Source organism: Episyrphus balteatus, chromosome 1, assembly GCF_945859705.1.
Source record: "Episyrphus balteatus chromosome 1, idEpiBalt1.1, whole genome shotgun sequence".
Taxonomy (NCBI): domain Eukaryota; kingdom Metazoa; phylum Arthropoda; class Insecta; order Diptera; family Syrphidae; genus Episyrphus; species Episyrphus balteatus.
Window position 1 is genome coordinate 113,456,339 of NC_079134.1, and position 13,677 is coordinate 113,470,015.

Consider the following 13,677-nt stretch of genomic DNA (forward strand, 5'->3'; position numbering starts at 1 on the left):
TTTTTCAATTTTTAAAAGTAAACATCCGTTTTCGTTTCCAGAACCAGTACCTGTACAATATAACTAAAAAAAAATAAAATGCATAACTGGGTGGCATGAACATGCTAATAGAGTTAAAGTTGCTAAAAATTTTAAGACTTTTTATAAACAAATTTGATATATTTGTACATATGTATATGAAAAAAAAATAAATAAAAAAAACACTTAAAATTCGCTTTTCAAACGAAGAAAACAACATTTTAAATTAATTTGATGTTTAAAAAAGGTATGCATTTTAATTTCTTTTATTAATATGCATTTTTAGAAAAAACATTTTCAAAATCGTTAGAGCCGTAAAAAAAAATTCAAAAATTTGATTATTAAAAAAAAAAATTTGTTTAAATCCAAAAATTAATTTTTTTTTTCAAAATTGTATTTTTGGTTTATATTAAAATAATACATAATAATAATGCATTTGTATGAACATTTCGTTGAAACTTGTTTAGTAGTTTGGGAGAAAATCAGATTAAAAAAACGGTTCAATAGCAGGTAGGTAGGTACCGTTAATAATGATTTTCGACCTTGTTTAAAAACTGCATTTGAATTTTTTGAACAAAATCCTTGCAGCCTTTTTGGTCCAAAAAATTAATTCCAAAAACCCCTCTGGAGAGTCGCCAAAAAACGTTACACACCAAGTTTGATAATAATATAATCGATCCATCCATTTACGCTGTAGATTTGTATACAGAAAAAACAGGCAGACGGACATGCGCTTTCTCTATGCTCTTTCTCTATCAAATCGTAATGTCTGATTGTTATCTCAACTTTTTTACTTGCTCTATAGGGCAAGTATTGGTTTCGTGTAGAAAAAAAAAATTGAGGTTTTAATCAAAACCAACATTACGATGATTGAGAAGATCAAAAAAGTGGTTTTCGTCATGCCGTCCGTCGGTCTGTGCGTCCATCTGTACACGAGCTAGGGCCTAAACGGATGGATGAATTTGCTTGAAACTTGGTACAGATGATTTTGACGTTATTCCCTAGACAACGTAAATATGGCGTTGCCGTTTTTCAAAAATTGACATATTTCTTAAGTTCATATATATTTCATCAAAGCATAAGTCAGTTTTATTAAAAATTTACAGACATCATTTTGAAGTATAAAATGTAAAAAAAAATTTTTAAATCATTTTTGAAAAAAAAATGTTTAACTTAATTTTTAAACTTTTGATTTTTTTTTCTCGACACTAAACAAAATCTTAAATTTCCAATAAATATTTAAGATAAGGATACTGTGAACTACAAGAGCAAGTACGTGCGACCCAGTCGTGCATTTTATTTCTTTACGAATGCATAACTTGATATAAAGTACCTATGTATGTATATCGGAAGTGAAAATTAAAAAATGGAAAAGATATTTGAATAAAAAAAAATCAGTTAAATATTTCATATTTTTTGTGTACATACCTATGCTGGTTTTTGATATAACAATCATGTTTTCGTCTGCTAGACTGAAAAACTGCAAACTGTCAGACAGAATTATGGGACCACTACTTTGCTTTTTCTGCCTTCTTTTCTGTTAAGCATCGTAGTTTTAAATAATCTGATAAAATAAATGAGCAAAACAATCTGAAAGTTTCGTAAATTACTCGTATCAAGTGTTTAGGTTCTATCAGTATTCAACAACTATTTTCTTTTAACAATGGGCCGGCAGTTTCAGAAACGTTTAGCACTAAAAAGTTAGTTAAAAGTTATAGTGACATCACCATCATCTTCTCGTTTCATTATAATCTGCTGTTGTATTCCTAGCAAGCATATAAGTTAATATGTAAATAATATAGCGAATTATGTAGGTACATATATGTATGTAATAATGTATCTTACTTCGAATGTCAAATGAAATTTCCTAATCGATTTGACATTCGGATTAAGATAATTATTTGTGAAATAGCAAATAGAGGCTATTAAATTAAATTTCCAATATTCTAGACTCGATAACTTGAGAAACAAAAAAAAGTTAAAGTGCTTCGAAGATAATTGTTCTATGGACATTTTTTGAAATTTTACTTTTTTTCTTAAGATGAAGAGCTTGTATGTTAAGTTTCTATCGAATAAGAACTTTTCTGGGTTCCTTTTAGACCTTCAATCTAATCTCAATGGTTGCGCAGGCCTAGTATTAAGGATAAAATTAAATTTAAAAGCTGTATTTTTGAAAATGTAACTTAGCTCTTTCATTTTATGACCGCTTCACTGTCTTCAGGCAAATTCAAAAATACTGCTATTAATATAAACAATTTTTTGATGTACTTTCATTTAAAGTAGAGATAGCGTAATAAAGTCCAGCCAAGCGGAATAAAATCTCTTCTCAACTCTGTACACTGTCCCCCGGCTAATGTGTTCACAACCAATGAATTTGTTCATAATTCTATTCTTAACAACTCCTTTGTTTATTAACTTTTTTGGGAGACTCAAACCCAAGAAAGTTAAGCACTTGCAACTGATTACATGACCAAGTTATCATTATTGTAAAATTCAAACAAAAAATTAAATTTTTAATCATAAACTCGTTTAATAATAAATATTATGTTTTTGAGCTTCTTCTTGTTGTACTTCCATCATTAATAAAAAAAAAATAAATAATAAACTTCTTACCTTACCATAGAACTATTTTTAAATAAAGATATATATTTAATTAACACTCTAAAACTATGTTTCATCATATTGATTTCTTATATTCAAGTATTTTGTTCTTTTTTTTTACATTTTTATATTAAATACAATTATTTATTTTATTGTATTACATATTTTTTTTTAATTATTCTTATTTTCTTTATTTTCTTTTATTTTATTTTACACAACAGATATTGACATTCACAATGAAAATATTATTATAATTATTATATTTTTTTATAAACTCAGAACAAAGAATATGTTTTATTCATTTCATACTTAATCTTAAAGAAATATACTTAAAGCATATTTCAGCTCATTCAAATATTTTGTATACATTGCTCTTGTTCATTTGTACCAAAAACAAGATTTTAAGTTTGGATATTTTTAAAAATAAACAATGTATTGCCAAGTGCAATCGTCATAACTCATAAGTTTTTGAAGCTCATACAGACTTGTTTTACAAAATAAAGAAGTGCTTGATATGAAAAGTAAAAAAACTTGTAGGTAGTAGATTCACAAATATAAACTATTTTTGATATCAACAGAATGTGGATAAAAATTTTCATACTCTGATCCAGAAGCATTTACTATTTTTTTGCATAACACCCAATACTCTTTTTATTTAAATTACACCCCCCCCCCCCCCCCCCCAACCCCAATCATTTTCCGGCTAAGCAAAGTCCGGTCAAGCGGCGAGTGTCGGGGTTAAAGTTTTCCTGCCGAGGAAGGCAGTACCTACTATAAGCCCTGGAATCGTATTATCATTTGGTTATTGATTGTAATTGAAACGTCAAACTTCATTTTGTGTTACAATTTTCTTTTCAGATATGCACAAAATTGTTGAAATAATATAGGTACTTATTATTGAACATTTTCTATAAACATTTTGTGCATACCTATCAAAAATAGTTTATATTTTTCTCTCTAGTACAAGTATTTACTTCTTTTTGTGTACAATATAGCTCTATCAGCCATTATATTGATTTCTTTTATTTTTTAAAACTTTACTTGTGACTAGTGCAATGAGCGTAGGTAATTCCAAATATCGATCTGATTCAATCGGTCCTAGCGAGTTATTATCCGTTGAAGCGGAAATTTGTCCGAATTCATACGAATACACCTGTCGAAAGTACACTTCAAAGCATGATCCGTATGAAATCCGAGAATTTTCCGCTCCGGCGGATACCTCGCTAAAGTCGAATGTTTCAAATGATCTATACAATTAGTCAAACACTTAATTACATTTTTTAAACCTATACATTTGTTACATGGGGGCTGTTTCTCGACAAACTACATCAGCTATATTTACTACATCGACGACCTTAAAATAGTAAAGCTCCATTCAATATAGGGAAATATTGTTTGTGGTCGGAAAAATTCAAAAATACTAAAATTTTATCCTTGAGGTCAAATGGTATGGAGATATTGAAGTTTAAAGTCGTTGATGTAGTTGATGTAGTAAATGTAGCTTGACGAGAAATAGGCTCCTGGTCTACATAGCTTCAGTTTTCCATTCAACTATCAAGAAGTTTTTTTTAAATCGCAAGACCCTATTAGCAGTGTGATTGCAATTTCATCTTAAAGGCCAAGTCATATGACGCCAAGTCCATTTTAAGACAGCCATACGTATATAGAATCAATAGATCAGGGGTCGAACTACCGCACACGATTACGATCATACGTTAACGTTTTGACTATTTCTCTCTCTATTTAATCAGTAGAAACAAATAGGGACACATAGCAACCATACGTTAACGAACGTATGCCGTAGTTTGACCCCAGGTCTGGGTTCTACTCCCAAGAGAGTAAAATACCATTTTGTTCCTAACAAATATTTTTTTAAACCAACTTTTTGGCTTCTAAAATTATCATTTCTCGCTGATCTTTTTGACCACTTAAACATCAAAAATAAGAGTCTCTAAGGAAGAGAGGAAAACATATTGCATATATACAAAATCAGAATAGGTATTTCTCGGAAAACTTCGGTTATGGTCCGTGTCTCCACAAGCAAACAAATTTCATTCTTTTAGTTCAAAAAATTCTTAAAGAAAATTCATCGGAAGAATCAATATTTATTAGTTCCCAAATTTCTCTCATCGTGCAGAGTTTATTAAATTTGGAGATGAAACTATTGAGTTACGTTCCAGAAATGAATTCTGAAAGTGAAAATGGAACTAAGATGGCTTTCAAATCCTTTTTTCAATAATTCGGTTGAACTTGTTCATCTTCCGTCCGTAAAACTGAAAGAAAATCTTAGATAAAGCTGCAGATGGCATGCTAAAAATGGATAGTATTCTGAGCTGGCAAACGAAGCCTTTCGGTTATAAGTGCCTTTCGCCACTTCATAAGTGTGTGTCTATGTGAAGTCACATTCTCTTCCATGTTGGACATCCTGGGGGTCGCAACCCACACTTTGCAAAACACTGGTTTACAGCATAAAATGTTTACTCAATAAAATACTGAGTACCAATAAAAAGCACGGCTATAGAGAAGATTCCTAAGAATTTTTTACTGTCAAAAACCCAATAGAAAAATGTTTGCTTTAATATAAAACTAGTCCTGTTTTTTTCACTTTTTAATCACTCATTTTATTAGCTTGGGCGTTTAATCTCGGATGAAATATAAAAATGAGCAATTAAATTAAGTTTTATTTTTAGTTTAGCTTTTGAAAATATCCATTCTTTCAACTTGTCATGTTTTTTATGTTCTTTTTAAATTTGCTTTTTGTTTTTTTTTTATAATTTTAAATATTTTCTCTTTCTCACTCAAAAGTTGTGTACTAATAAATAATTTTGTTTTTTTGTTATTCAGCTTATAAACCTATTACTCACAACATTCCTCCATTAAGCCTTAATAATTTGTTTGTATGTCTTAATATTGTATCTTTTTTTCAACAACTTATCTCGGAATGGTTATCCTTACTCAAATTATACCGGTCATTGAACCCCTGTATCGTGAACGGAGGCGCTGCACTTCCGTTCATGGAGTGGTTTGACATTGCATTAGGATCGTAATTGTTTGGCGTGCTGCCAACAATAGATCCGTTCATCTTTTCTGGGGGTACATCAGACTTGACGGAGTTTACCATTTGTATATTGGCATAGGACTGTTTTGTGGCTGCTGAATTATTAAGTTGCATGCCCTTGGTAAGAGTTGATGGATCAAGTGTAATTCCGTCCAGCTGTGTAAATGATAATGGTGGCTTGATTGTTGTCGGAGTAGGTTGTGGTGTGTCCAGACTTATTAATTTAGGTCCGTCGTCATCGTCGTCATTGCTATTGTGTGTTGTTGTCGACGTCGATTGAGGCGACGATCGGTGAATATTGTTGTTACTTTGGCTTTTGCTCTGTGAATTGAGCTGATGATTGTTGTGATTGTGATTGACCACTACGGATCCCTCTTCCATGCCGTTCATGCTCAGTTTTGAATCATGCGATGAAGATAGCAATGGTTGATCGCTCTTGGAGTTTGGCATTATGAAAGATGTTTCCCAGCAGCCATTTTCGTCAGCATTCACTGGTGCAGACGGAGATGTGACGACAGGTGGCGTACATGTGGCCATGCTTTCGATAATAGTTACACCTGTTGTTTCTTGTAAAAGTCGATCAGTAATAGAACGAGGGCCAGGAAGCGGTATTAGATAGTCCGATGAGTGCGGTACTTGAAGACAAAAATCGTCGTTACCAGGTGGGCGCATTATAGTTTGATCGTTCTCTGCCGACGGTGGTCGGAATATGCTTGGTAAGGGCAAATTAAGCATATCTTCGTCCTGGAATAAAAAAAGAGGGTCAGAAAAAATAAATTCATGAAATTAACCCTCTACAACAGGTTTTAAAAGCCGACCTAAATCTTAAATATCTAACCAACAGAGCCCAAGACATTTCTTAGCATTTAAAACCAATATTGCTTCTTACAATGCTTCAAACTAATACAAAATCTGGACACAAGCATCTATAGTTCAAATTGCTTAGATTTTTAAGACTTTTTTTATACAAATTTGGTAAAAGTATATAAAAAAATTAAATTGAGCTTCAAAAGGATTACACAATTTAATTTCTTTTATAAATATTAGGTGTGTTTAATGAAAAAAATCTAGGCCATGACAGATCAGAGCAGCACAAGTTTGTAAATAATGTCAGAACAAGAAAGAACAGAAAAGTTCAACTTCGTATTTAACAAGATTGACAGTTGTCTATATCCGTTTCCAAATTTTTAATTCAAAATCATTTCTTGAAATGATTTTTTACTTAAATAAATGAATTACTAGCACTTTTAATATTCCCGTACTTTTTTTTTGTTATTAATCAAACACTCTTAAAAAATTCACTTTTTAAAATCTTATTTTCTCTTTATTTTCACAATCAAACAAACAGCTGACTGCTATGAACACTTTTCACTCACTTGCTCTACCCCAAAAGTAGGAGCAGAAAAACTTGAACTTTTCTGTGTGAAAAAATTCATGAAACATAAAATGACAGATTTAAAAACAAGTTGGGCAAGTTTTTTTTCATGAAACACAAAAACTTGTACTTTTCCGATCTTTTCTGTGCGGATCAAATTCATTAAACAGACCTAATGTAACATTTTTTAAAACTTCAATCAACATCTTATTTAAATATTATAAAAACAAAAATAAATATATGTCAAGGGTGGTAATTATAAAACCACACAAATAATGTAAAAGTGCTAGTGTGGCAACCATATGAAAGTTCAAATCAGCTTTGAGCTGTGTATCCCACAGCCAAAAAAATATAAAAGCCGAGCTTATTGGCAGTCAAAACTTATTTTTGTCACTAAATATTTATCCTTGTCCTTGATTATTTTTTTTTTCTCTTTTTTCTTTTCTTAAATCATGTTAGTTATAATTACAGCCATCAGAGCCATCCATAAACAAAAAATACCAAGACTGGAAACTCGGCGGTCAACTGACGTTTGCCTACAAGCTGCGAGGTGTGGTGAATGTCGTGAACCTATCGTTGTGTTCGTGTCAAATGTGTGGTGAATGTCGTGAATCTATAAATGTGTGCGTGTTAACGTCATTTACCAACGTGGTGGCTTTCACCTATATTCACAGACAGCACTGTACACAAAAGGGTTTCGGGGGGAAAGACGTACGAAAGTTTCCAGTCTTGGTATTTTTTGTTTATGGAGCCATCAAGATTAATTTTTTTTTGGTCTGAGAAAACGACGGCCTGCAAAATTCAAGTCCGTTTTTGTTTTCTTTGAGGGTTGAGTGGAGGCTTCCTTTTTTTAATTTCAGGCGCTTGATGTTTGCGGCACTCCTAATCACCCTCTGGACGGTCGAAACGCTTGCTGATGTTGCAGACGCGGTCTTTATTTGAGGAGCCGACTGGCAAGAGTTAGACGCCAGTCGGATAACACGGTGTTACAAAAATGAGGTTTTAAAATATACGCGGGCGGAGACCTATCACGTTTTGTAGAGCTAGTCGCACTGATTACAAAACGGTATTTAAAAAGTCCCTAACACCCCCAACATCTGGAGTTAGGGGCAAAAAACATTTTTTTTGACCTTCACCCATTGAAAAAAATCTACCTTCGTCAAATTTTTACCCATTTTCTATTTTTTTTTTACAATTTCTGATAGGAAATAAATATACCTTTTCAACAATGTATAAAACAGGTAACTCGGTTAAACCACCTAGAATTTATAAGCTGTCAAAGTTCAAAAATTCCATTTTTTTCGTCATTTACCCAACTTCGAAATCAAATTAAAGTATATATTTTCACAACAACATGCTGTTTTAAAAATATATTCTAAAATAATATTTATTTCTAAATCAAACGTTTTTTCTTTTATGAAAATCAGTTTAAAATTGGCTTAAAAAAAAAATTTACGATTTCAACCCAGATACAGAAATTCGAACTTTTAGGTATGGAACAAAAATGTTGTTTTGTCACGTAGTAGGATAACTTGGACGCCAGGATTTGATAACAGGTTTTTGTAGAGGAGTTCAATACAAACATTTTTTTCTTTGGGAGGGGGGTCTATCTCCCCCCGTTTAGGTGGGAGGGGTAGTTTTCTAAAAAAAAATTATCAAAATAAAAAAAAATTATTAAAAAACAACGGCAACACTTACAGTAATAAATGCAGTGGCGTACGTTGAGTTGCGGGGGCCCCGGGACAAGACAAAATTTTGGGGCCCCATTTTATATTTGCGTCCCATTTGATATAGAAAATAAAAACAAATAAAAAAGTACGTAAACGCCCTACTCTTTTTTTTTTTGGGTTCCTGATGTATCATTCGTTGGTCGCTAAGATTATTCAAGTAATATTTTTTGGAGCTCTAAGATAATAGGTATATAATTTTTCTTTCAAAAAGGCTATTTATTTGTTTGGGGCCCCTGAGGTAATATTTTTTTGAGATGAAATAAATATGTAGCTGGCCCCCGATTCATTATACATTACACTGAAGAATATAATTTGTCTCTCTTGTGTTCGAAGTGATTCATGTAAAACATCTTATCTTTTTGCTTCGTTATACACATGTATAAAAAGTTGCCTTCTCTGCATTGTCTCCATTCGGGGCCATAAGGCGTGTCGGGGGCCCCGGGGCACTGCCCCGCTTGCCCCAATGGTGTTTACGCCCCTAAATAAATGATACTTTTTCCGAAAGGCAAAATTGTACACTTAATTTTAATTTTTAAATCAATATATTATAACCAATAGTTTTTGAAATAATCGATTTCAAAGATAAGAATAGGCGAAAAATTTTTTTTAAAACTCATTTTATACTATTTTTGTCCAGACTGTGTCTTGTCACACAGAAAACTGCCTCAATTGATTCCTTATCGAATAGTGAAAACTATATGTGTCTATGTCTTCCAGTTTTTGAGAAAATTGAAAAATTATTTTATCAGATTTTTCTTTTTTCAAAATATTTTTTGTTTTTATTTTTCAATTTTCTCAAAATAGGCTCTTGATTATGTAGTTTAGAAAGGAACTAAGACGTTCACGGGTTTTTATTGCAGGAATCGTTGAATGGGTTATAAGAGAAGATAAAACCGCGGAGTGCTATTAAATGAGAGGGTGGAAACTGAAGATAGGGGTGCAAAAGCCCCCTTTTAGGTTTTTTCAATATACCTCGTAAACCAAGAAAAATTTTAATATATTGCACAAAAAACATTTTGTAGAGAATTAAATTTCCTATTGGAATAATGTTTTTTAAAAATTGAAAAAAAATTTTCCATACCAAAATAGTCGAAACAATCATAAAAAAATATCAAAAAAATCGATGTTTTGAGTTTTTTTGCTTTTTTAGCTGTACATTTTTTGTGGGTTGAAATAGACATAAACATTGCTCCAAGGAAAAAAAGAAGATTAAATTTTTTTCAAAATGCTGTACTCACTAAATTTTTTCATTGAAAATTAACCGAAGTATGGCCATTTTAATCTATCTTTTTTTCGCATTTCTAGTTTTACTCAAGTAAAACAGAATCATTTGAGGGGAAAGTACGATAACTTAAGCACCAAGAACTGATAATGAGATTTTGTAGAGGGTTTAAATACAATCATTGTTTACTATGGGAGGGGGGGTCTATGTCCCCCCGTTTTGGCGGGAGGGGCAATTTTCTAAAAAAATACTTAAAATAAGAAAAAATTATTAAAAAACAACGGCAACACTTACAGTTTTGATTGAAACTTTTTTCAAAAGCTAGAATTATAAACTTAATATTAATTTTAAAACGAAGTTATTTTAATTAATTGTTTTTGAAATAAACGAGTGATTCCGATAAAGAAAGTATTTTGTCTATTTTTCAATTTTCTCAAAAAGGAGAAGGCATAGGAACGTTATGATTTTCATGATTTGATAAGAAATCAATTAAGGCAATTTACTTTGTCGATCAATTTCGTATTGAAGTCCACAGTCTTTGTGAAAATTGTACTCAATGTGCTTTTTAACCCTAGTTTACAAATTGGGGTTCGTGCGAACCCCAACGCATGTTTAAATGGTTATAACTTTTTTCTAAATCGGTTTTTCGACCTGGGATGAAAACTCAGTGAACGAAATTCATTTTTGTTTACGTTTTTTGTCTTTTTTCCATAAAAGCGGTTTTATATAATTTTCTGGAATTTTTTTCTGAAAAAAAGTCACAAACCAAACTTGGGGTTCATGCGAACCCCAAGACTTTAAATGGACTATTTTCAACAATTTTTATTAGGTATATTTTGGCAAAAATATACCTGTTATATATACGTGTTATCATAAAAAGACACCGCAACTGTCACCTTTATCAATAACAGAAAGAGACAATGCATCAAATTGTTGATAATGAACAATTAGAGGTGCATAAAAGCTTTGGGGTTCGCGCGAACCCCCAAGTTTGGTTATTGCATTATTTTGCGAGCGGTAAACTAGGGTTAAACTTTTTTTTTTCACAAGTTTTGACTTTGGAATCGGGTATTTCGAACACAATTGATTGAAATAACTTCATTTTAAAATTAATATTAAGTTTATAATTATAGCTTTTGAAAAAAGTTTCAATCAAAACTGTAAGTGTTGCCGTTGTTTTTTAATAATTTTTTTTAATTTTAAGTATTTTTTTTAGAAAATTGCCCCTCCCGCCAAAACGGGGGGACATAGACCCTCCTCCCATAGTAAACAATGATTGTATTTAACCCCTCTACAAATTTCTTTATCAGTTCTTGGTGCTTAAGTTATCGTACTTTCCCCTCAAATGATTCAGTTTTACTTGAGTAAAACTAGAAATGCGAAAAAAAGATAGATTAAAATGGCCATACTTCGGTTAGTTTTCAATGAACAAATTTAGTGAGTATAGCATTTTGAAGGAAATTTAATCTTCTTTTTTTCCTTGGAGCAATGTTTTTGTCTTTCTCAACCCACAAAAAAATGTACAGCTAAAAAAGCAAAAAAACTCAAAAAATCGATTTTTTTGATATTTTTTTTATGATTGTTCCGACTATTGTGGTATGGAAAATTTTTTTTCAATTTTTAAAAAACATTATTCCAATAGGAAATTTAATTCTATACAAAAAGTTTTATATGCAATATATCAAAATTTTGCTTGGTTTACGAGGTATATTGAAAATACCAAAAAGGGGGCTTTTGCACCCCTATCTTCAGTTTCCACCCTCTCATTTAATAGCACTCCGCGGTTTTATCTTCTCTTATAACCCATTCAACGATTCATGCAATAAAAACCCGTGAACGTCTTAGTTCCTTATTGCCATGTTTTTTTCGACATAATCAATAGCCTAAAAACTAGAAGACATAGAATCATATAGTTTTCACTGTTCGATAAGGAATCAATTGAGACAGTTTTCTGTGTGAGTAATTTTTTTTATTAAAATTCACAGTCTGCACAAAAATAGTATAAAATGAGTTTAAAAAAATTTTTTTTTCGCCTATTTTTAACTTTGAAATCGATTATTTCAAAAACTATTGGTTATAATTTATATTGATTTAAAAACTAGAATTATATGTACAATTTTGCCTTTCGGAAATGGTATCATTTATTACTGTAAGTGTTGCCGTTGTTTTTTAATAATTTTTTTTTATTTTGATAATTTTTTTTTAGAAAACTGCCCCTCCCACCTAAACGGGGGGAGATAGACCCCCCTCCCAAAGAAAAAAATGTTTGTATTGAACTCCTCTACAAATACCTGTTATCAAATCCTGGCGTGCAAGTTATCCTACTACGTGCCAAAACAACATATTTGTTCCATACCTAAAAGTTCGAATTTCTGTACCTATCTGGGTTGAAATCGTAAAATTTTTTTTTCTAAGCCAATTTTAAACTGATTTTCATAAAAAATACCTCGTTTGATTTGAAAATAAATATTATTTTAGAATATATTTTTAAAACAGCATGTTGTTGTGAAAATATATATGTAGGTACTTTAATTTGATGTCGAAGTTGGGTAAATGACGAAAAAAATGGAATTTTTGAACTTTGACAGCTTATAAATTCTAGGTGGTTTAACCGATACCTGTTTTATACATTGTTGAAAAGGTATATTTATCTCCTATTAGAAACTGTAAAAAAATCGAAAATGGGTAAATTTGACGAAGCTAGATTTTTTTCAATGGGTGAAGGTCAAAAAAACCGTTTTTTGCCCCTAACTCCAGATGTTGGGGGTGTTAGGGACTTTTTAAATACCGTTTCGTAATCAGTGCGACTAGCTCTACAAAACGTGATAGGTCTACGCCCGCTTATATTTTGAGTGTTACACCGTGTAATTAATCTCCTATCAGCAGCCAACGTTACTTCAGGTCTTCCTTTTATATTTTTTCCATAGTTTTCTTTATTTTTTAAGAAATTGCTTACCACATTTTGTGATCTTCCAATTTTGTTCCAATTTTAAACTCAGTTCAGCGAATAACTTTATTTTGTTTTTTTCTTCTGAATTGAGGCACTTTGCACGTACGCACTGATCCTTGGAATTTTGGACAAGAAATAACTTTGAAGCTGGTGAACCTATTCTATTGAAAATGATAAAAAATGCTCTTTTTTCAACTGCATTTCATAATATGCTTTTAATTTACCGTTATTGCAAATTTGAATCTGTCTCTTTCTTTTAAAAATATCGGCAATGAAATATTGTTTCAGAACATAAGATAAAAAAATTTTTTTCAAAGCTATATTCTAAAGAAAAAAAGATTTTTTCTTTGTAAAAGCTCGGAACCTATTCTATTGATCGGCAGTGTATATATTGAAATCTGTAAGAGATGACCTTACTGAACCTGCAAGCTGCAACCCTGGTGAGCTGATATCTCTCGCTACAAAAATGCATTCTTGAAAATCTATTAAAAAAAAACGGTTCTGTGGCAGTTACCGTTAATACTAATTTCCTGAAACAATAAAAGAATTGAAAAGACTTGAAACCTTTTTGTATTTATAATCAATTTTGGAAATAATTTATATGTGGAGTTAACAAGTTTGCACTCTAAGGGCCAGTTGTACAAATATTTAATCCGTGGATCAGCAACTTTTATCTATTGAAATCGGTAGTAAAGCTGAGTTTTAGCACTGGTTCAAGGTCCA

At 31.4% G+C, this 13,677-nt stretch overlaps 1 protein-coding gene across 1 annotated transcript in view; it reads right to left on the reverse strand.

Moving 5' to 3' along the window:
* Positions 1-1,547: 1,547 nt before the first annotated feature.
* LOC129907450 (tyrosine-protein kinase receptor) overlaps positions 1,548-13,677 on the reverse strand; it is a 64,449-nt gene continuing 52,319 nt past the window's right edge. Inside the window, exon 13 of the mRNA XM_055983689.1 lies at positions 1,548-6,421. Within this exon, the coding sequence (XP_055839664.1) occupies positions 5,543-6,421 (879 nt within the window). The 3' untranslated portion in view covers positions 1,548-5,542. The remainder of the gene's footprint in view (positions 6,422-13,677) is intronic.